Source organism: Paramacrobiotus metropolitanus, unplaced genomic scaffold (genome assembly GCF_019649055.1).
Source record: "Paramacrobiotus metropolitanus isolate TYO unplaced genomic scaffold, Prichtersi_v1.0 Parri_scaffold0000112, whole genome shotgun sequence".
NCBI lineage: Eukaryota > Metazoa > Tardigrada > Eutardigrada > Parachela > Macrobiotidae > Paramacrobiotus > Paramacrobiotus metropolitanus.
Genome location: NW_026570332.1, coordinates 183,048 through 206,204, shown reverse-complemented (window position 1 = coordinate 206,204; position 23,157 = coordinate 183,048). Strand labels below are relative to the sequence as shown.

The following is a 23,157-nucleotide window of genomic DNA, read 5'->3' as shown; positions in this document are numbered from 1 at the left end:
AGCACGCGCAAACAGTACAGCGTTAACAGATTTAAATTTTAAAGAATTATTATTAAACTGCATATAAATAAACTATCAATCAGCGGGAAGCCAGAAAGCCTTTTCGGCATACAGTCTGCCAATCGTTATTCACAGGGCGGCTGTCATGTTACCATATGTGACTATCGCATTTTCCTCCCACGGCTGGCAACTTGGCATTTATGGTGATCATTGCAAGACTGCAAGAGCCACAGATGTTTTGGGCCTTTTAGTTTTGGCCATGAATTTTTTATCACGTTTGACTTCAGGATCCAGATTTCATGGCGTGATATTTTCGCGATTGTCGGGTATTTCGAATAAGCGCATTCTAAGATTTAATTGGATCTGATATATTGTTGTCATTAATTGTCTTCCGTAATTGCTGCTTCCTGAATCAGCGGTTACTATATTGTGTTCTGCTTCTACTTCGCACGAGTATGCCAAAGAGAAAACGTGAAACTACCGACGTGTCGAAAAGTCCAAAGACGAAGCCGAAGAGGAAGCAGAAAGCTGGGAAGACTATCGAAACTGCCAAGGAGGTGCCTGTGATCCCCGCTGCGACCCGTGGTTCCGATCAGCAACCACCGAAGCGGATCAAATGGACCAACAAACAGCGGGTCCTCGTTTTCAGCTCGCGAGGCACCGGGTTTCGTGCACGACACCTCATGACCGACATCAGATCCCTGATGCCGCATGCCAAAAGTGAGAATAAAATGAACAAAAACGATAAGCTCATTCAGATTAATGAAGCCTGCGAAATGAAGAACTGCAATTGGACATTATATTTTGAGTCGCGGAAGAAGAAGGACTTGTATTTATGGATGGCTAAAGTTCCCGATGGCCCGTCAGCCAAATTTCTCGTTGAAAATATTCATACTATGGATGAGTTGAAGATGACGGGAAACTGCCTAAAGGGAAGCCGTCCTCTGCTGTCGTTCCATAAGGATTTCGAATTTCAGCCGCATTTGGCACTTTTACGCGAAATGTTTGCCCAGGTAATCCTCGAGCTTTTAGTTTTGTTTTGCAGTTGCTTTTTGAAATTTGTCTGTGAAGTGAAAGGAATTAATTATGAATCATCTATTCTTATCGAAACAATGAATGATGAAATTTTAATTTACCGGTAAGTAAAACATCTTATCATTAAGAAGAGGCTGTTTTTGTAAATTTGTTGTAAAATGTGTTTCGCTGGGTTATAAAAATATGAGAGTTATTTGGTGTACATATAAGCTTCATTGCCGCTGTAATACATCCCGCCAGGGAACACCGTGCGTAAGTCCGTAGCAGAAGTTATAAATTAAACTTGCAATCGGTTTCCATACGACTGGAGTTTTGTAGTTTTTTCTTGGTTTAATTTTTGTACATTGCGACTTTCGAGGTACGTAGCTTTTGTAAATTGTAAGTAATATGAACACTGCAATCTGCTTTTTTTTTGTAGATATATGAATAACAGAAAAATTCGTTTTTGAATGCACTTTTTATTAGGCATTCAACACGCCCAATCACCACCCGAAGAGTCAACCCTTCTTCGATCGTGTCATGTGTTTCTCTATTGCTGACAACCGGATATGGATTCGCAACTTCCAGATTGTGGAAGAAGACGGTGCCTTGGCGGAAATAGGACCACGTTTAACACTGAATTTGATCAAGATTTTTGCCGGCAGTTTTCGCGGAGAATGCTTGTATGAAAATCCTCTGTACGTCTCTCCAAATCTGCACCGGCGCAGCCTAAAGATGGCAGCGGCAGGAAAATACATTAACCGTGTCGAAGTCAAAGCCGATCGGGAACAGCGGATGCCCGAAACTGCATATCCTGTGGAGAACGAAATGGATGATGTTTTTCGGCGAGCGGAACAAGCCAAACAAAAGCCACTAGATGATGAAGCAAATGGTAGCATGGGCGAGAAGTCTAGGACAACACCGAAAAAGAAAAACCAGAAGAAGAGGAAGTAGAATAAAGCTTGAATGGTTTAGTTTTCGTTACGTCTTAGATTACGGGTACTTGTAAATGCGTTAGTCTGCGTAGACATACCATTGTTTTTTCGACTTTTATTGTTTAGCGAGTTTTAACATTGCCAGTCTTCGCATTCATTCATTCACAAGTCACTTCCGCAGACTCTAGAAATGGTCGCTCTTATAATCAGCTGTTCTAGTTTTCAAGTAACCACATTCAGGCATACGCTTTTACCCCAAAATAGATCGTAAAGAAGCCACGAAAGCGGCACTACACATTAAGCTGTTTTAGATTGCAACAATTTAGCATCAAAAGTTAAAAACCAAATATAATAAGGCGGTGACGCTACGGTTTCCTGAATTTACATTGGATCCATACCCGGTGCATCAAGATATTCCTTTTTCGATTGACTAATAAACGGCGATCAACAGCATTTTGCTCTTCTACCATTCCTTCAGCAATAAACAAATTCCTGAGTTGCTCTATAAAAGAAACGATCTGGTTAGGAGTGCTTAACAATTATGCCAGCCACATAACAGAACGACCATTAAAATAATTCGAGAATGAGACGATCGATACAAGCTCACAATACATGTATACACGTATATGGATAACACAAATACGCGCGCTAATTCAATTTTTGTATTTCCATTTCATATTCACCAATTATTACTGACACTAACCTTGCGTAAAGAAATATGCCAAAGTACCATCTTGTCTGATATACAGATTTTCTCCAGCGCACTGAGCTGGAAGTAGAAACCAAGCTATTGTACACTCCGTCCATAATCGCCAAAATTATAGAAACAGCAGCTTACTATTTTTGAATCTCAGCTGAGCGAGGTCATACTTCCCATAATCACGGAAAAGAATATAACCTCCCGGTTTCAGAAACGACACCAAAAGTCTAATTACCGCCGGCATCCTGTCAAACAACCAGCAATAAATAATTATTAGGAATGCTTCAGTTAAACAAGTCTGAAAAACCCACTTCTCGGGACGGATTGCGGATAAGGTGAACAACATAATGATGAAATCCACGCTTTCATTTTCAAGCGGCCAATGCGAGGGATCGTCATCAGTCAGATCGCCCACAAATGCGTGACAGCGTTCTGTGGAATACTGTGGTCGACTCTAACAAACTAGCCTAAATAAGCCGTTGATTTGAAATTTTTTTTCCAGAAACTCAGATAGTACCTTCAATAGACGTATGGCTTCCGGAGAGAAATCACAGCAATACACAAAGGCATTTCTACAATAATATATAAAATCAATTACTGTATTCTATCAATAGTAAGACACTCAGAATGATACTGAAGTCTGTCCGAAACAAGATTTTTATAACAATATAATTACTTGGTGGAAGAGATTAAAGGAAAAACGGTATTTCCGACGCCACATCCGGTCTAAAAGAAATCACCATCAGCTGCATTATCGACATTCGTTAGTATTGTGGCCATTAAGAACGAAACTTTTTTTGAATACTGAATACAGCGTTACGAACTAATGGTACTGGGGTAAGCACAGTAGTGGGCTTCAGTGTAATTTTAAGTAGAAAGAAGTGATGCTGACCTCGAAGACGGTAAGTCGCTTCGGTTCGGCCCCCTCGTCCAAAGCAGAAATACGCTCATCAGCTTCGCAGACTTCTGGAAACTCAGACTCCAGCCACTTCCTGCATGGAAAACCGATATATAACTTCTATACGCACAAGTTCGAGCAAGTCGCAACACTGGTTCACAGAACATTCCAAATGTGCATACCTGTCTTTGAAAAACTGGTCGCAGTGCTTTTGATAGAACTTGTCCCAATACTGATCCGCATTCAGAAGGAATTTTGCTGAATTATTATTAATCCCTTATTTTTTAAACATCGCATAAAATGTAGATAAAGTCATTCGGCTTACTAGGAAATTTATCGAACAATAGCACCATAACAAAAATGCAACTTATTACTTACAAGACTCTGACTCAGGTAAAGGTTCCGCGGAATTCGCCAAGACTCGCACTTCAGCGTTCTTGAGCTGTTCTTCATCCCAGCACACATCATCCCTAAATATTATATCTCCAGTCAATATTTATCCGAACTGGAAACTGCCGAGGTAAAAGCAGCCACAACAGGAATACGTTGGAACGAGCTTCGTTGCAGTTGCTGGTTGCAACATACAGTTACTGTTACACCGAATACGAGTAACATATAACTAACGCAAAACTACAGTACCATGCGTTTTTCTCAAAGACTTTGCTCGGGTCTTCCAGTGTACGATTTCGTACTCGTTCAATACGCTTCAAGCTGCTGGCTTCCGATGCATCCATCCTCGGATCACGACAAAATCAAAATTCATAAATTACTGAGTAATGATCTCCTATCGTGAATCTCTAGAACATTGACTACTTAGTCTTAGTCCACAAACAACCGCAGCTTTGTAGAGCTTCGGTAGAGCCAAAATTGCGAAACTCACTCGAAAGATAATAATTATGAAGTTGCAAAAGCGAAAGCTGCAGAGTGTAGCGCCATAGAAAGTAAAAGTCTACAAATTTATTTTCTGGTAGCACTGTGTACAAATACAAGTACTCGTACTGCAGTCGGTGGTGATGTATGGCGTACAAAACGCGCAAAATTAAAATTACGTGAAGTGGTGAGTTATGAATGGTGATCTATAATTAGTGAATAATAACTGCTGATAGATTAGTGTTGATTAGAAAATGGTGATGTGAAAGTGATGGTTTGAACGCGGTGATTTTGAGTTAATTGGTAATTTATATGCGTGAGTTCAGAGCGGGGAGCTAAGAGCGGTGAGTTTAAACTCCTGATGTAATAGTGGTGATTTGAATGTGGTGACTTAGTAACGTAACTGGCGCCTTGTGCACCGGAAAAGCGATTACGACCTTTGTGGACGCGTGTCTGTGCTCTGATCCAATCCTGCTGGAGGGTTGGGATCTGAGTTATTCACCTAATTCGGTTCATTCTGTGCACAACGTCTCGTGCTCAGTACAGCAATTACAATTCCACTCTCGCATGAAATCCATTGGAAATTGTAGCTGTGCCGCGTCTATGTTAGTGATGCAACAAGGTAAAATCAAAGTTTTTTATTTCGGATCTCAACAAATAATATCATCGCCGACTGCTTAATCAAATTTTTGAATTATAATTGTAAATGCGCATTTTCAGATTAGTTCTTATTTAAGTGTGAGGAACCTTCATGTGTACAGCGAAACTTATACACTGATCCACAAATTTGCATACACTGTTGCACTACTTCATATAAATGTTTATTGAATGTTTATTTTACCATTACTGTGCTATAATATTTCACGAGTAAACAATTTATACAAGGCAACCATTATATTTATACATTAACGCACAGTATTTATAAAAGTTATGCTACGCAATCAAAATTTATCCCTGACGGTTCTTTTCCAAACCAATTAAACGGACATTGCAAATCGCGCCCGCACAAAATAAAAGTCAGAAATTCCAAAATGAGCTTGAAAACCCAAATCTAACTTACAACCTCCAGTCAAGTAAAACTTTTGACGATACTAATGTGTGCACTCGGGTTAAGACTTTGATCTGGACTAACAAGATTACTAAGGTTTATACTCGGTTATAAACTAAAAACAGCACTCTGGTTAAGACTCTGGTTAAAAATACGGTCAACAGACGAATCAACTGTTTTGTTCGGCTTTAGCTTAACCCCTTTCGACAAACTGACTCTCGATCTTTTCTGCAAATCTTCTTCGGAACTATAACTCAAATAAACTTTCGCATTGAAAATGTCTTCATTTCTTTTTATCTTCGTTTTTTTTTCATTAAGAATACTGAAATCAACCTTTTCGTTGAAAATGCTTTTAGTAACATCTACGCAGGGAAGGCGCATGATATACGTACATTTCGGAATAAGAACATAAGGGCATAAAACTCTTCCGCATATACCAATTTTAGCATAGCACAATTTGGCTTAAAAAACAATTTTAACAAAGCTTGAAAAGTTAAAAAACATACTGGATTAAAAAAAAACTAAAGCCAGCCAAAAAAGCTAATAATCTTATGAACACCACGAAAATATATTCAGAAAACACAAGAAAAGCTAACAAAAACAAGTAAAATATAAAAAAACTTAGGAAAACATTCTAATGAGATTATAGATTAGAGCGTAAACAAAAAAGACAGTAGCATGCCGAATGTCTGTGTAGCGATTCAGCAAAATGTTTTTGTACCAAATTTTTCTCATGCCAAAGCGTCCGCGAAAAATTGTTTTTCATAAGCATTTTGCAAAAAATAATTATGTGTAGCGAAACAGTTACGATTCCTGAATTATTGAATGATATTTGGTGTACAAATAAAGATGTTCGTGTTAGCTTTAACGAGAGTGTTAACCCGAGTACTAATGCTAGTTTTGATCAACGTATAAACTTGAGTGGTGATACTAGTTCAAAGCATGGTCTTAACCCGAGTGCTCATAGTAGTGTTGGCAAAAGTTTCAGACCAACGGAATAATTGCATATAATACCTATAATGCGTTCTAAAACAATTTTGCAACAATTTCCATTACATTTGAAACGCTCTGCTACTCGGCAGTGGAAGTATATAGTAGCGTAGCGCTAGCCTCTTTTATTTCCAACATCAGCTAAAAACAAAAAATATACATTTTTTTCGAAATATTTAACCAGAAAATGGTATGCTAAGATAACTTTTATTTTCTGCTTTTTTTCTCTAATAATCTTTCTCAATTGAAATATAACTGTTTGGTCAACGCATATTTAGTGTTTCAAGACAACAGATTTAGCAAACGTGCAGGATGAAAAATTGTTGTGAAAAATGACGGCGCAAAATTAAATGTGCAAACAATTCAAAACTCAGGCTTTAAATCCTCGTCATTAGTAATGTCGTATATTTTTTTGCAATTACGTCATTTCGTCATTTTCAGTTTCTAGTATTCCTTTGGTTTGCCAAAAAACAGATATTACAAAATAAAATGTATAATACCATTAAATTTTCTTTGAATTTTTAAATTTGAAGTTCTGTTATAGTGCCTAACTTCTGTTATAGTGTATTTCTGGCTGAATAAACTTCACTGGTGAACATAATAATAAATTCAATTAGGTTTAAAACATTTTGTGGACGGAGGAATTTTTGAGTTTTTGGGAGAAATAACCAGAGTTCGCAAACACTAAGCTATCTGAGGTTTGAAAACCTGAGTATAAATATTAGTTTTATCAGAGTATTATCAGAATTACTGATCTTAGTTTTAAGCGTAGTCTTAACCCGAGTGTTCATCTTAGTTCTGTCAAAAGTTTCTGCTGACAAAAAATATGTTTTTTAACAGTGTTTTATGCTTAAAATTTTAGCTATTTGCAAACGTGTCCTGGCAAGCCGAAGCATATTACAAATGGAATGAGGTGTGCTTTATCATCTTGATTTCACTACCGCTGTTGTAGGACTGGGGAGCATCATAATGAGCCTTTCCAGCAATATGTCCAACAATATTCCTTATGTAGTTTTCAGCAAAGAAATACAAAACTACGAAACCTTGTGGCTCAAGATCCACAAGCTACTGTTTCCATGTCGCTGAATTTTCATAAGGAACTTGTTTTACGATATTGCTGCAGGTGCCAGTATTTCATATTATATTTTAGTTTTCCCGTGGTAAATTGGAACCTTTCGGATATCAGTGGATGTAAACATAAATTTTATCAAAAAAAGAACATTGTGATAACTTGGATGACTTTTTTAAAACATTGATTACCTGATTGCGAAAACCGAATGCAACACACACCAAGAAACCACAAATTCCAATGGATGTCGAGACGTGTACAGCTGTAAACACTGCTACTGAGCGCGAGACGCAAAGTGCGTAAAATGAACCGAATTAAGTGAATAACTCAGATCCCAACCCTCCAGCAGGATTGGATCAGAGCACAGGCACGCGTCCTTTGTGGTTCTGCTGAGTCATCTGTGTCTGTCATTCAGCTGTGCTAGCAGCTAGTTTTACTGTTTACACTTTACACTTTACAGTACTTACTTGCGATTTGCGAATATGCGTCTAGCTTTTAAAACTGGATTCTTCCCGTTCTTCCCATTTTTTGGGTTTCCGTTGATGTCACAGTATGTCTCTACGAGTGGATATCACTTTGCAGCCTGCAGATGTGTTTGCGTCGAGAGCTGCGACTGTTCCAGAGAACCAGTTGGCCGAAGTGTATGACGAGGTTCCTATTGAAGTTTGCTTTCCTGGAAAGTTAATCGTAAGTGCACTGATCCAAAATTAATAATCATTTAATTATGTGATTATCTGAAAGTCTCTAATATAAAACGGTTTATTTCGTGTGCAGCTTGCAGTCAGGCTGGGATAAATTCACCGCTGAAATGGTGGAAAAGATTAAAAAGGTTTGTGAAAAGTTAAGGATTTTCATCTTGCTCGTAATCGCTGCATTTCGGTGTGCAGCCAGCTTGCGGTCAAATAGTACTCGATACAGTTAAAGTTTTACACGATGATGTTGTCTTGTGCAAGTTGCTGCGCGCAAGGACGTTACGCTTGCAGTGGATTCGGACGAGATTGATATTGAAGGAAAGACTTTTTTGTGGGCGTGCTGAAAATGAAGAACGATAAAGTTGAGGTTTGTGTAAAATTAAACAGGTTAAAGTTTTTCGAAATTTGAAAATCAATTTTCAGTTTTTATAAGTATTTATAAGCTTACTAAATTTGTGATTAAATTATGGTTTAAGTGTTGTTCCGATAAAAGATAATTTGCACAAAGTCAAGTGTGCTGCGTGAGTAGTACCACGGTTTTTCCGTTTACTTTTTTTTTGAATCAGGTTCTGAGATCTTTTTGCACAGTAATTTTTATCCTACTTGATCTTTTTCTGCTTCCTTATGAGCTTTATTCTCATCTTTTTATAAAAAGAATTTTGATGTCAGCAGCTAAAGATGGCTTGCTCTAAATTAATGGAAATGTCGCATCTTTTGATTTTAATCGTGTGCTTTTGTTTTGGTGAGTACGTATACGGTTTATTATGACTAGTAGACCCGCGCAAATTGCGCGCAATATATAGGCTACCGGCTACGGAATAGGAACGATTTAAAATCATAAGGATATCATGATTATTATTATTTATTTTTTGATGAAAAATATCACGGTTAACTTTTCGTATCATGCGTTGTATTGTATGTGCGAATAATTTTTCATGGCCACGTCACAAACTTGGAGCAATCGTAAATTCCCAAGGTCGGATGCCGGAAACAGCACTATGACTCAGAACTATGGAGCACATGTTGCTCATTTGACGTTTCTGGTTTCTGCATATCCCACCCGTAAAAATAATTTTTCCACCCATGCCCTTTAAATCCGAAAATATCAGTATGGGAAATGGTGGGAAAGCGGAATGCAATCCCGTGCAAAAAAATTGCCACGATTAATGTTTCACTTGATGCCCCGCTCGCGCCGCAGCTCGGCGTCGCCTGCGGCTTTGTCTTCGGTTCTTATTCCACACGTTGGAGAACAATCAGATTTTCTGAAAATTTATGACGCAAAGGAAAAACCTACTCTAATGATCCGTGACATCTGGAGCCACCGTTGCCTACTCTTCTCAAATCAAACTTTTGCTGGCTCTGCTGCTGACTTTGATATGTAAGATGTGTATCGAATGACAGACCCCGTGCAAATCGCGCGGTTTAAATCGGCTTCGTAATTCATATCGTTCTGTAGATAATGTTTTGCTGCTGATTTTTATTACATTTTTAAAACGTTTTCTGCCAGGCTGCTTCGCCTTCTGCTGGTTGTCACAGATTTTACAAAACAGAAATTTTAGAAAATCCTTTGTTACTGCTTTCGAGCCGGCAAATTCTGCCAAAAAATGCGTACTTCCAATGCTCACCAGTCACCAGCTAGTAGTATGTCTGATGAGATACAGTAGCCATTGGCTAGCTATAGGAGGTATGACGCTGAAGAAAGCGTCAAAGGTCACCAGCGGAGATGTGAGAATAGCAGCCACTTTTTGGCTGTGGACCGGGTGGTAAATGAAGACCCGGGGGGGGGGTATAATATACTGTATACGGGATGTACTGTATGTACTGTAAGATGTACTGTGTACTATATAAGATGTACTGTACAGTCACTGGGCAACATACATTGTTGACTGCAAGGACCGTTTGTTGTGGTTTTGCGATCGCAACGTAATACAAAAAATGAAATAGAACCAGGGAAAAAATGTTTGTTATATTCTCCAGCAATCGTAATCTATATGTTTGTATTACAAAAATAGGAAACTATCATATTACTCTACGCTGTCACGTCGCAGCACAATAATCGAATATTTTGATATTTTTGCTTTCCAACGCAGACATAAGTCCCGGCAAGAGCGAAATAATAAAAAAGAAAGAATAATAGCAAGGAACTAATATTATGAAAGTCCACCGCGAGGACCCAGAAAAATAAAAAATCATTGCAGAGAGAAAAACCAAATGCCAAAACTCTGCTTACAGTTTCAAAACACTAATCGATCGTGATGACCTCTGGCACTGATTTTCCTGGTCCATCAAAGACAAAACCTTCATCATCTTCGGTATCGGTATCCTCTTCATTCTCGTTATCCGCATCCATAGCTTCGTCTACAATGATGGTATTAATTAATACGTTTGTACAAAGGTGGAGCTATTGACTTACCGCTGAGAAACCAGGAAATGTCGTCGTTATCTTCTTCATCGCTGTCGACATCATAAGCCGTGATGATGAACCGTTTGACCCGAGGGAAGGTATCCACCATCCAGCGATCGTGACCGCGGATTTCGCACAGCTCGTTGCCTTCGACATCGAGTGCGCGCAGCTTTGGAAGACGCGTCAACGGTTCCAGTTCATCGCGATGCCCGAGCTTGTTCCCGACGATGGATAACTTCTCCAAGTTGGGGAAGCACGCGGGTATGAGGCTCAGGTCCTCTAGGTGGTTGTCGCCCAACATGAGTACACGAAGATTAGGCAGGCGTGGCATCCCCTCTAAGGACCAAAGGTTACAATCGATGAGGCTGAGCTTTTCCATTCCTTGGAACTTGGCAAACCCGGGAAGAACTGATGGTGGGACCTGTTTCCCGTCGAACACCATTTGCGGAGTTTGGGGACTCAACTTACTAAACAAATTGCGGTAAGCTACCTCCTTGTTGGCAACGGAAGCTGCAGACATTTTTCTTATCGACTTAAGAAAAGTAAATGATTTCAAGAAAAGAAAACTACGAGTAGGACAGTGCCAGTGCTGCCTTTATATACTAAACAGGGTAATCGTTTCAGATTACCTGTGGTGGGATGTGTAATCCTTTCTAATTACCTTAGACTCTATGGCAACTAGTACGGGTAATCGTTTTGGATTACCTTACGTACGAGTTGAGGTAATCGATATTGATTGCCTCTTCGGAGGTAATCGATTTTGATTACACCAAACTAATATATAAATGAGCAAAACGATTCAGGAAAGTGTCATTAGCGCTTTGTTTGTTCAAAAGTTGCAATAAGTTACTGTGCACATATAAACATGCCCATTCGGGATTGTCCTCTTACCTGTTTTTGTTTAGCCGTCACACCGGTAAGTCACGATGTATCATTTCGTAAAGTTTTATTCCAGTAATCTGTCTGCAGAATTTTTCCGATTCCGTCCGTAACGACAAACGTAGCGAAGACGATAAAAAACACCACGTACAAAATAATCAAAAGAACTTTTTCACATTTTTTCTCAACGTTGCGCCCGAGGCACATCATAGACTGCAAATTAGCCATTTTAAAGGTGATAAAGCACCAGTACGATCGCTGTCCTTAAATAGACGTTTTTGTGCAGGAAGCCAGGATGAGCTTGGAAGATCGGTTGAAAACTTTCGACAAATGGCCTTTGGCGTATGTTTCGCCGCAGTCCCTTGCGGAAGCAGGGTTCATCTACACGGGTGCAGGAGATGAAGTCAAGTGTGTGTTATGTAATATTGTGCACTTCAACTGGATGATGGGTGACCAACCAAAGTTTGAGCACCGGCGAATCAACCCCGACTGCGCGTACGCGGCTATGGTGGCGGATGGCGAGCTGTATTTTCCAGCGATGAAGGAATACCGCGACCGTTTTGCGACGTACGCTAATTGGCCGGGGCAAGTTGTTAGCCAACGTCCAATGGATATGGCTAACGCTGGATTTTTCTTCAATGAGGGAGTGTGGGATCAGGTCCAGTGTTTTTGCTGTGGCCGCAAACTGGCGCAGTGGACCCGCGACGATGACCCGTGGATCGAGCACGCCAAGTATGAACCTCAGTGCGCATATTTACTGGAGAAGAAGGGTCTGCGTTTTGTGCGAGAGGTTCGACGGCTTCACGATATGGACAAGCTGAAGTGGGCGGGTAGTTTGCGAAAGAATCGAATGGATTTTTTGGTGGCGTTCGCAATGGAGCAGGGTGTACACTACACGTACCTGATAAAAGCTGTTCAACGGTATGGGCGCTTTGAGCGCATCATTGATCTAGTGAAAAAGGCAAATGTCATCAAGGCCCGTACCATAGAAGCCCGCTTGGACGAAAACTGTCAACTGGAAAAAGAGTGCAGTGTATGTCTGAATAAAAACGTATCCATATGCTTTGCACCATGTGGGCATGCCATTTGTTGTGTCGAATGTTCTGGTAAAGTGAGAGAATGCCCGCTGTGCCGTCAAGTGATTTTGCAAAAAATTAAGCTTTTTTTCGCCTAATCAGTCTATTTAAGCAGACTAGCATACTAAAATGATTTATTTTGCCATCGAAGAAAATGTTCGGTTTAATAAATGATTATCCGCGCTTTAGCGCTCCTTTTGGAATGTGCGTTTGTGGACCCACAATGTCGGGTAAAACGCAGTTTGTTTTTGCTTTAATTAAAAATAGGTCGTTAGTTTTTGATCGACCACCAGACCGTATACTGTACTGCTACGGTCAGTGGCAGAAGGGTTTTGACGAGTTACGGAAAGACGTTGATCAGGTCGAGTTCGTGCATGGTTTGGATGACCTTTTCTCGGTGGTGCACTCGATCGATAGCAGTACGCATACCTTAGTTGTCATCGATGACCTGGCCACGGATTTGTGTAAAGACGTTCGTTGTTCCGACCTCTTCACCCGCGGCATACATCACAAGAATATCTCCGTCATCATGCTCCTGCAGAACCTGTACAAACAGGGAAAAACTATGCGGGACATAACGCTCAACTCCCAGTACTTGATACTATTTAAGAACGTGCGGGACATTAATCAGATTTCCTTACTGGCTCGTCAAACTGGACTGAAACATTTGGTGGATGCATACAACAAAGTCACAACGGAGGCCTACCAACCACTCATCTTGGACTTGCGTCCCCTCTGCCCCGATTATTTAAGGGTTCGATCGCATGTGTTGCCAAACCAGCAAATACGCATTTATCTCGACCGCAACCGTACCAGCGACCTGCCAAAATGTCCGAACGCGTGAAAGCTTTGGCACCCTTCGTAATAACGCTTCAACAGCTGAAGCCGAAACAGCGAAAGGTTTTGATGAGCTACCTGACCAAGACCCAGATGAAGGCACTGGAAGAGGTCGCTGTCAACATTGTAAAGAATACTGTAAATCTGTCTCCAACCCATGCGGAGAAATGTAAACGCCACCGAAAAGCATTAAAGCTGATCGCTTTGAGGCGGTATCCCCTTAAAGAAAAACGGAGAATATTTCAACAAGGAGGATTTATCGGAGCCATCTTACCTGTCATTGCTGGAGTTTTAACGTCCCTCATTGGTAATGGATGAATTCTACATAGTACCACGGCGTGTAATGGAGAACCGGATGCAGAACCAGCTCCAGATCAACAAGGAGCCACCCGAGGCCCACAGCGTCGTAACGTTGGATGCGCTAGTGGCCGAAACTCTGCAGCGAACCGATATAAGTGAATATGAAAAAGCTAGTCAGCTAAGCAGTATTCTTGAGCGGTTCCTCGCTCTGAAACAAAAAGCCATACCCGATGAAAATCCCTTGGATTTATCGGCAGACGTTGCTGCACAACCGCCACCGATAGCTTCCGAAAAACAACCAATCGTCTCTACCTCCCGAGCGCTACCACCGCCGACACTATCGTCGCTACCAAGACATCCAGTCTCTCGCAAGCGTAAAGTCCTCGAAGAAACGAATGAGTCAACGAAGCCTGCTAAGCAGCCTCGACAACCATTATTTCCGTCGGATCTGCCTACGAAAGGAGAAAAGCGGAACTTGGAAAGCGACTTGGAAGACAGCAGTAGACCGAAGGCAGCACGCATTGCACTGTTTCCACCATCACTACCAAAAAAAGGACGGAAGCGGCGTCTACAAGACGAAAGCGCGGAAGTGCGACCAACCAAAGCAGCGCGCATAGCGCTGTTTGCCCCTACAGCATTAAAGAAGGGTCGGAAAAGACAGCCGGAAGACGTTGAGAGCCCAACATATCCGCATAAGCGACCGCGGCGACCTCTGTTTCCGGTCAACCTACCTGTACGTGGTAAGAAGAGAAAAGCGGACCAGATCGAAGGCAGCGTAAGGAAGCTGCGCTCCCGTACTATCCAAAAGGAACGGGTTCGCCCAGAATCCAGTGGATCACTCTAACGTAATGGCGAGCTTGCTGCCTAGTGTGTTGCGTTTATGCCGAATATTTAAGATCAATTGCGTGTCCACCTGTTGTAACAAAGCCGATGGAGAAACTGATGAAACGATACCTCAATCCACGCGACCCCGGCGGTCTTGGAGGCGTAGAAAGATTTCGAAGAAGTCTCAAGACCAGAGCCAACAGACGGAAAGCACAGGAGATTCTGCAAGAGATCGATGCGTATACTGTAACCAAAGAAAATCGCCGGCGGTTTGCGCGCAATCGGATCGTAGTGACCAACCTTCGCCAGCAGTACCAAGCGGATCTGGCTGATTTATCAAAATATTCCAAAGAAAATGATGGATACAAATACTTGCTTTTGTGATTGATTGCTTTTCCAAAAAGCTAAGCATCCAACCGATGAAAACCAAAACAGCCAAAGAAACAAAAAAATGCTTTGTCGCAGGCCTTCGAAGAACTCGGCGAACCGGAGAAACTACAGTATGATAAAGGAACCGAAGTTGTTAACGCCACCGTCAAAACCTTTCTGAAAGAAAAAAAGATTCATTTCTTTACATCGGAAAACGAAGACATCAAATGCGCCATGGCCGAACGCGTCATTCGCACCATCAAAACACGGATGTTTCGCTTGTTTCGAGCGCGTGTGTCAACGCGGTACATTGACAAGCTGGAAGACTTCGTGTACTCGTACAACCACTCCAAACATCGTGCCCATGGACTGCGACCAATCGACGTCACACAAAACAATTCGTTGGCGGTATTCAACAAGCTGTATCCCACCAGTAAAAACCGGCGACCTCGGTTCAAGATCGGTGATGCAGTTCGCATTGCCGTGCACAAAACCAAAGTGGAAAAAAGCTATACGTATCGATTTAAGGAGGAAGTATTCTACATTAATAAAGTCATCTCGCATACCGTACCGGTATACCGACTGCAGGACTACCAAGACCAACCTATCGAAGGGACGTTCTATGAACACGAACTTTCCAAAGTATCGCACCCGGAACAGAAGGAACATACCATCGACCGCGTTATTAAACGCCGTGGACCAAAGATACTAGTACGTTGGTTAGGTTACGGACCTGAACACGATTCCTGGATCAAGGCAACATGTATGAAGGAGCACCGTTCTACGTGACGCTGCCGAGCGATGTCGCTACGGATCCCAGCAACACTCCGTCCAATTGGACGACTAAACTGAAACATCCCATTACCTTGAAAGGGAAATGGGAAATGGCCCTGGTTGAACTACAGTACCTCAACTCTTTTTTTACTCTACCTGTGGAGCAGAAGATTGAGGTGCACATCGTTCGAGAATTCAGATTAAAGAAGGATGAAGCAAATTTTCTGGAGGCCGCGGACCAAGTTGTCCATACCGACGAGATCACTATTCCTCCTGGAAATTACAAGGATGCTGAATTGTTATTGAAGACTATTAACTCATTGGTACCCAAAGTTGGATCATATATGGTGGATGATACAGTACACGCTGACAAGAGCGCTTTAACTGCGGACAGAGCTTTCACCGTTCAACTGCTGACGCCCACCAATCATCGGGTCCGACTAAATATTGGCAACGATCGGGTTTCCATCGTCTTTCCCCCGTCGTCGATAGTCCTGCAAAAGATGCTGGGATTTGAACATAGTGTATTAAAACCGGATGTGCCGATGGAGAGTAACAGCAATGGAATGGTCGGTCCATTTCCTTTTGAAACGAAGAACGTCAGTATCCAGTACCTGTCATTTCTGGCCAAGCCTCCTAATCCCAAACTGACCAGCTTTATTTCGGAGCGACCGGTCAATACTCTATTGGGAAATCAAAGCCTGTTTGTCTACAGTGATGTGGCCGATTACAGCTTGATTGGCGATACCGCAGCGCAGTTTTTACGTTCCGTACCTATTAGAGGAGAAGTCAATCAGATTGTGGAGGCCAGATTCGACATTCCCCACTACGTCCCTGTGTTACGACAACATTTCGAAACCATAAAGCTGACCATTGCCAATGATCTGGGAGACGACGCCAAGTTCCAAACTGGAAAATCCCTTGTAAAGCTACATTTCCGACCACAACGACTCTACTAGAATGCCTCTCGTGGCGTACGTGCCGGATCCCCGGCGATACGAAAACGTCTTTGTCAGTCAGACGGGTGGCAGCGCATTGATCCGGTATCGAGGAACCCTGCAAAACGGATCGGGTTTCCCGCAGATTTTGAAGAACCTTTTTGCAAAGCTCTCAGCCTTTGCTCAACCCATACTACGGAAAGCAGCACCGCATGCCAAAGCCGCTCTTGAAGCGGCTACCCCTCACCTGCAAGAAGCGGCGACCGGGGCTATTAAAGAGGTAGCCTCGCGTGCGGGAACAGCCATTGGAAAACGATTCGCTTCCCAAGAAGGTGAAGGTGTCCGGAAAAAACGACGAGTTCGACGTAAAGTTCTACGAGTTAAACGTATTCCTCCTACCAATATCCCCGACTTCTTGTGAAAAAAATGGCCATGTTGATGATGGAAAATTCGGAGCCGGCCATGCAACTGGAGAACCAACTCTTTGCATTACCGGCGACTTTGACGGACCGATGGCGCACTGAGCATGAAAAGTTGAACCCCACTACCATCTTAACGGACAACGGATCGGCCGGCGATATCAATTTTTTTCATTCCACCCAGCACATCAGGACTACTCAGTTTGGCGGACATGATACTGGAATTAGAAGTGGGTATTAAAGTCCGTAAGACCACCGGAGAATGGGAACTGATAACAACGGCTGATGGAGTGGCACCAGCCAACAACTTTCTGCACTCCCTGTTTTCCTCATGCCATGTGACGGTGGCCAACCGATTGATCTCAGATGCCGCAACTTTCTACCCGTACCGCGCCTACCTGGAATCACTGTTGTCCCACACACTGGACGCTCAACAAAGCCAACTGACATCCGCCGCTTTCTACTACGACAGTCCAGGTTCCTTCAACAGTGAAACAACCAACAACGGTGAAAAAAATCGAGCGGCACTATTTAATGCGGGGCAATACGTGCAGCTTTCCGGCAAATTGTTTTCGGACTTGTTTGACCAAAGCAAACCCCTGTGCACCGGAGTTCCCGTTAATATTCGCCTGGTGGTGAGCCGACCGGAGTTTGCCCTACGTGTATGGGATACGGACACCACCAAGACTTTCAAACCATTTATCCGTAACGCGCGTTTGTCGGTACGTCGTTACATTCCATCACCGGACTTTCTGACCGCCGTAGCCGGAGAACTCCTGAAAAAAACGGTCAAGTACCATATCGAACGCGTAGTGATGCGCGTGTCGGACATTCCCCAACGGACTCAAAGCACCGTAATCAGCAATTTGCAGATTGGCCAAATTCCCAAGGTGGTATTTATTGGTTTTGTGGACAGCGAAGACTTTCACGGCTCGCAAAAGAAAAACCCCTTTTACTTCCAACACTTCAACATTACACAAATCAGCGTCGAAGTGGACGGACAGAGCTACCCGACAAAACCGTACACGGCTGATTTTGCCCGTAACCTGTCTCTGGAGTGCTACGACGGGCTGCTGGACACTCTAGGACACCGCCCTAGCTTGCATGGCGGCTTACCTTTCAACCGAACCCAATACAACGACGGATACACCATTTTCGGATTCGACCTGACTCCAGGACATACCGGTCGTGGACCACTGACACTGATTAAGCAGGGAAACCTTAGTGTCTCGGTGTCGTTCGGGAAACCACTGAAAAGCACCATTATGATGGTGTGCATGCTGGTCTATGACAGCATTATTGAAATCAACCAGCATCGACAGCTGATTGCAGACTTTACAACATGAATACACAGGAAATTACCTCGGCCCTCCATGGAAATCCTCAGACCACAGCGGTATTTCGTGGGGTCTACGCCAGCGATCAAGTTCCAACGACATTGGCACCTTTTCCGGGAGCGTGTGTAGTGAATACCGACCCAGCGGACCAAGAAGGCGAACACTGGATTGCGCTGTACCAGGAACAAACCGGTAAAATGGAAATGTTTGATTCGTACGGGAAAGCTTTGGAAAGCTACTCTCGATATTTTGCGCCACTGGCGGCCGCCAATGAAATAACCTTACAAAATGAACAGTTTCAGTCTGAGTTTAGCACTGTCTGTGGACAATACTGCTTGTTTTTTATTTTGCGACGCTGTAGTGGTGAATCTTATACTAATATTGTGCATTTGTTTACGGATAGCCGGCTAAGCAACGACAAAATGGTGTGTCAGTATGTCAATTCTTTTTTCGACATCAATACATCCATGGTGGATGGAGCTTTACTCCGTCAAATGTGCAAACGTTTAATGAAATAAAAAAATTACTGATCCGTTTCCGTTATTCGTACGAGTAGATGAAAAAACAGCAATTCAACAGTAATCAGCCGAAATAATATCTCCAACATTGGAACGAATTTGATCGCCATGTTTAGCCAAAAAACCAGCCACATCGAGGTCAAGAGCTTGTTCAACACTTAACTTATCCAGTCCAAACAAAATCCCATGGACCATACGTAATTCCAAAAAGCGCTCCACGGCCCCGTTCCATTCCGCATCGGACGGTACGTAGTTGTCTTCATGGCACCGTTGAAAGGTCCCGTCGTCTAGCTGCTTGACCAGTGGCGCCAAAGCATCAGCAATATTTTCACACAGCGTTGGGAACGTCAGTCCTTCCTTGATCGGGTCCTGGGTTCCCTGTTCTTTTTGAATTTTGGCAATGTCCTTGAACAGTTGCAGGTCCTTCATTAAACTTTTCAGACCGTCATAGCATCGTTCACCGAAAGAGATACCGTAGCGAGTAGGGATCATATCGCCACCCTTTACTTCAAAGCGCCGAATCGTGGCCACGTTGGTGCCATTGAAGCGGCTCCAGCCAAAGTACATGTTACTGTCCAACAGATACAGCGGTGTCAGGCGCCCGGTTTCGGCTGCACTGGCCCGGGCTGCTTCATCCATGTCGGCTTTCTCGGTCAGCATCAGTGCGGCCAAGCGGAGAAAGCCGGTCTTGAACAGCGCGACATTCTTCCCGTAGCTGGCTTTCCAAGAATTGTCCGGCTGTTCCTTCCATTCACCAAAAACCACACGAATCGTACCAATTTTCCCGTCGCTGTTAGGGCCCACGTAGACGAACTTGTCGTTGCCCAAGCGGTACACTGGCTTCCCCAGCTGCGTGAAAGCAAACCGCGGATGCGTGGATATGGTAGCCGGCAAAATGTTTGGTTTGACCTTCTTAGCATCCGGCTTTCCTCCTTCTTCCGACTCTAGACCTTTCCGCTTGGACTTGGGTACAGCGGTTTGCGGACGCTTAGACGTTAATAGATCGAGAAATTCCATGGTAAAAGATAAACTTTTCAAAAGAGGTAAACAAGACAACCTGATGAAGATTCAACCACTTGCACTCACTTTATATAGGAATGCTTCTGGCTCAAGGTAATCGTTTTTGATTACCTTGGTACGAAGGTAATTGTTTTCACTTACCTCCACTCGTACAGAAGGTAATCGTGTTGGATTACCTAGGTAATCGTTTTGGATTATCTCCACCCGTACAAAAGGTAATCGTTTTGGATTATCTCCACTCGTACAAAAGGTAATCGTTTTGGATTACCTCCACTCGTACAAAAGGTAATCGTTTTGGATTACCTGGGTAATCGTTTTGGATTACCTCAACTAGTACAAAAGGTCATCCGTTCTAATTACCTCTCCAGTGAGCAGTTACCGATCGGAAAACGAACCAAATCATTTCGCACCAAGTTTGTTTTGAGCAGTATATTTCATGACATTGTTGTTTTCACCGTGGATGAAATGGCTACGCCTTGTATACTGGACACGGACTGGTTCGTTATCAATGGAACCAAGTACATCAAACAATTGGCGTTTTACTGTCCCGATAAAGCTGAACAGAATCTGTACACGTTTACGCTACCTCGTTTCGCCAATCAACACATCCCCGAGTTGAAAAGACAAGCACGCCACTCACACGGTTTACTGTGGAATACGGAAGGGGATTATCGACACAATCAGGTGACCTGCGCTTTGGAGGACATTTTCCGAAGAGTAGGGCGACCCAGCCAAGTGCGTTTCTTTGCCAAAGGTCTTGAAAAGTGTCGGCTGCTGGAACAGTACTTACCGGAAGTGAGAAACCTGGAATCTCTGGGCTGCCCCCCATACCATAGGCTCACGTCGCTCCCCGTCTCAACTCTACGCAAAGCTGTGCGGTTCGCCTTGTGGTACCACTGCGATGCCCAAAATCACCAATGTTGTTGCCATTGCGGATTTAAACACTATCCTGGACCTGAAAAGAATTGAAGAACACCTTCCTATGGCACAGTACATTCCACAAAAGTTTTCGGGCCTGCTCCTGCGAATCCTGTCGCCCTACAAAGCGCATTGCCAGCTGTACCAAAACGGTAAGATTACCGTTAATGGTGCGCGGTCTGAACCAGACGCCCGGGAGCTGGTTCAGCGTTTCGCCAAAATTCTGGCTAGTGTGGGTTTTACCTGTACGGTTACCAACTACCGTGTGGTGAATATTGTGGGCAATCATGCATTTCCTAACCGTTTGCATATTGAAAAGTTTAGTACGTACTTTCGTTTGGAGTATACACCTGAATTGTTCAGTGGTTTGGCCATTAAACTTAATGTTGGACGTGCAGTGCTTTTCCATCGGGTAAATGTAACTTTTGGGTTTGAAACAGTCTGCTCATTTGTCAGAAGCGGTACGCGAGATTCAGGAAATGATCGATGAATTTAATAAATCATTGCTCTAAGCAAGCTGGTATCCGTACGGAACCGTATTATACTGATCATCTAGTATTCGTCTTTTGTCATAGGTCACCTGAAATCGTTTGACCATATTCGTATTACGAATCGTCATTTTAGATTTGTCACGTTGCAAAATATCAGGATAATTTACATCGACAATGCTACGGTTCGCCAGCATATCTAACATCACTTTAAAATTAATTTGCTCGCTGGTTCGACCGTTAATAGTAAATCCTTTGACTTTTACCACACTCTCACCATCGTTGGTGACATAGGCATAGGTCTTGGCTCCCAAGCTGACAAACTGTACAATGTGTTGTCCAGGCTTTAATTCGTTGGTGAGGTCGCCAAGAAAAATTCCCGTTGGAGGATCCGCAAGACCAGCCCGAGTCACGAAGAATATGGAATCTAATAAAATCCAGCGGATAAATAATGGATTAAAATTTCTTGAGAAACAAGCATCGACTTTGCAAACCTGTATCAAAGTACAGTAGGCGGCCTTCTACCATTTCCATAAACTTGAGCAGATGCAATCGAGCCCAGCACGTTGTAAATCTGCAACAGGAAAATCGTTTTAAAAATAAAAAATAAAAAATAATATTTACTTACGCCGCTAAAATGACATTCGTATGGGGATTTCGATCAACAAAACCATTTTCAGTAGTGTAGGTTATTTGCACAATATCGTCAGTAAAAAGATCCCAGGAGTGAACGTGGTGTTTCCCCGACAGCAGCATGTCGTAAAACTTCTCCGGTTCGCTGATATACATTGTGTTTAATTTATTGTCCTGCATTCCAAGACGGCCCCAAAAACTAAGATGAAAAAATAATTAAATTATTGATTATAAAATTACAACCAATTGTCGTAATTTTAACAAACGAAAATAATCACGTCTATGCAGTAGTTACCTGTTCAAACATAACTTGGCTAACGCTCTCAGACCAGGATTCGGATTAATTTTGTCGTACTCCAAGTCGATGTTTTCATGGTCCTTGAAGTCCTGGATGTATTTCCGCTTTTCTGTCTCGGTTCGAACTTCTGCTGGCCAACCGCTGGCTTCAGTCTTTAGTTTGAGGAACTGATTAATGTAGTTTTCAAACAGCCGATCTTCGTGCTTGTCAAAGTGCCAAACTTCAAAAATCCTCACGATACTGTAGCCATTGTCCAAAGCTTTTTGAATTTCTGGCGTGCACCAGGTGCCGGTAATAGTACGTTCACAGTCAGCATGCTGACACTTGTTGTTCGTATGTTTTTCCATACACGTGCGGCACAAAGGAAAGGTCAGCTTACCACCAGAACGATAGGGTAGAACAGGATATTGAAGATCTCCAGGTGGTAAAACTTCACACGAAACAACACCGAAATAAGAACGTATATCCTGGAAATTCTTTGTAATTACGGTGGGATGTCCAACTGGATAGCGCCTGTTCTTGTTGACGAATGGATACTCGCTATTGACGTCGAAGTAGCAAATCTGTTCGTCTGCAGCTACTTGATGAAAGAGCTTAACAGCGTTAGTTCTTCCTCCGTAAAAGCATCGCGCGGGTCCAAACGCTCGCCAAAGTGCAATCGCGAAACAAATGCTCTCATTTCAGGATTAGACTTTAGCTCCTCGTCAAAGTCGTGCTCCCAGATACAGGTGACACTATATCCTTGGCTTCGTATGTAATCTTCACGGTCCATAGTTTCTTTGTAAATATCGGACATTGGGAGGTTCCGGAACGGGTGCATCGTTGTCGGCGCCACACACTTTGGACAACCGTGAAACCGACAGCCGTAGAATTCGTACACCATGTTGATATCTTGACTGTAACCATCA

At 42.8% G+C, this 23,157-nt stretch overlaps 7 protein-coding genes and 1 long non-coding RNA gene across 12 annotated transcripts; 5 read left to right on the top strand and 3 right to left on the bottom strand.

Moving 5' to 3' along the window:
- The first annotated feature begins 241 nt into the window (after window positions 1–241).
- Window positions 242–2,131, top strand: LOC129598007 (ribosome biogenesis protein BRX1 homolog). Its single transcript, XM_055495737.1, has 2 exons — window positions 242–1,013; window positions 1,501–2,131. The coding sequence occupies exons 1-2, from the start codon at window positions 456–458 to the stop codon at window positions 1,966–1,968; spliced, it is 1,026 nt and encodes a 341-aa protein (XP_055351712.1). The 5' UTR covers window positions 242–455; the 3' UTR covers window positions 1,969–2,131.
- LOC129598008 (tRNA N(3)-methylcytidine methyltransferase METTL2-like) lies at window positions 1,567–4,646 on the bottom strand. Of its 3 annotated transcripts, none has more exons than XM_055495740.1 (11): window positions 4,547–4,646; window positions 4,187–4,282; window positions 3,926–4,017; window positions 3,730–3,823; window positions 3,542–3,641; window positions 3,326–3,375; window positions 3,167–3,221; window positions 2,961–3,103; window positions 2,788–2,894; window positions 2,653–2,718; window positions 1,567–2,451 (listed from the first exon to the last, which is right to left on the bottom strand). In XM_055495740.1, exons 2-11 carry the CDS (start codon window positions 4,279–4,281, stop codon window positions 2,315–2,317), a joined length of 939 nt encoding a protein of 312 aa, XP_055351715.1. In that variant the 5' UTR covers window position 4,282; window positions 4,547–4,646; the 3' UTR covers window positions 1,567–2,314. The 3 variants fall into 3 exon arrangements, with proteins under 3 accessions (XP_055351715.1, XP_055351714.1, XP_055351716.1); XM_055495739.1 differs by having other exon boundaries at window positions 4,428–4,548; XM_055495741.1 differs by lacking the exon at window positions 4,547–4,646 and having other exon boundaries at window positions 1,572–2,451; window positions 3,730–3,805; window positions 4,187–4,538.
- Window positions 4,647–7,937: 3,291 nt separating this feature from the next.
- On the top strand, window positions 7,938–8,773 carry LOC129598011 (uncharacterized). Its single transcript, XR_008691640.1, has 3 exons — window positions 7,938–8,211; window positions 8,299–8,353; window positions 8,478–8,773. It is a non-coding gene; the product is annotated as an uncharacterized LOC129598011 (long non-coding RNA).
- A 1,471-nt stretch (window positions 8,774–10,244) lies between these two features.
- On the bottom strand, window positions 10,245–11,705 carry LOC129598010 (acidic leucine-rich nuclear phosphoprotein 32 family member A-like). Of its 3 annotated transcripts, none has more exons than XM_055495745.1 (3): window positions 11,512–11,705; window positions 10,630–11,087; window positions 10,245–10,574 (listed from the first exon to the last, which is right to left on the bottom strand). In XM_055495745.1, exons 2-3 carry the CDS (start codon window positions 11,060–11,062, stop codon window positions 10,459–10,461), a joined length of 549 nt encoding a protein of 182 aa, XP_055351720.1. In that variant the 5' UTR covers window positions 11,063–11,087; window positions 11,512–11,705; the 3' UTR covers window positions 10,245–10,458. The 3 variants fall into 3 exon arrangements, with proteins under 3 accessions (XP_055351720.1, XP_055351721.1, XP_055351719.1); XM_055495746.1 differs by lacking the exon at window positions 11,512–11,705 and adding an exon at window positions 11,282–11,350; XM_055495744.1 differs by lacking the exon at window positions 11,512–11,705 and having other exon boundaries at window positions 10,630–11,181.
- Window positions 11,413–13,093, top strand: LOC129598009 (baculoviral IAP repeat-containing protein 3-like). The gene is made up of 2 exons (XM_055495742.1): window positions 11,413–11,536; window positions 11,786–13,093. The coding sequence occupies exons 1-2, from the start codon at window positions 11,486–11,488 to the stop codon at window positions 12,671–12,673; spliced, it is 939 nt and encodes a 312-aa protein (XP_055351717.1). The 5' UTR covers window positions 11,413–11,485; the 3' UTR covers window positions 12,674–13,093.
- Window positions 13,094–17,232: 4,139 nt separating this feature from the next.
- On the top strand, window positions 17,233–19,291 carry LOC129598005 (uncharacterized protein F54H12.2-like). The gene is made up of 2 exons (XM_055495735.1): window positions 17,233–18,308; window positions 18,370–19,291. Exons 1-2 carry the CDS (start codon window positions 17,250–17,252, stop codon window positions 18,568–18,570), a joined length of 1,260 nt encoding a protein of 419 aa, XP_055351710.1. The 5' UTR covers window positions 17,233–17,249; the 3' UTR covers window positions 18,571–19,291.
- Window positions 19,292–20,813: 1,522 nt separating this feature from the next.
- Window positions 20,814–21,342, top strand: LOC129597974 (TATA-box-binding protein-like). The gene is made up of 2 exons (XM_055495689.1): window positions 20,814–21,153; window positions 21,287–21,342. Exons 1-2 carry the CDS (start codon window positions 20,814–20,816, stop codon window positions 21,340–21,342), a joined length of 396 nt encoding a protein of 131 aa, XP_055351664.1.
- On the bottom strand, window positions 21,339–22,848 carry LOC129597973 (uncharacterized). Its single transcript, XM_055495687.1, has 4 exons — window positions 22,247–22,848; window positions 21,947–22,150; window positions 21,813–21,892; window positions 21,339–21,745 (listed from the first exon to the last, which is right to left on the bottom strand). The coding sequence occupies exons 1-4, from the start codon at window positions 22,594–22,596 to the stop codon at window positions 21,339–21,341; spliced, it is 1,041 nt and encodes a 346-aa protein (XP_055351662.1). The 5' UTR covers window positions 22,597–22,848.
- Between the last annotated feature and the right edge of the window lie 309 nt (window positions 22,849–23,157).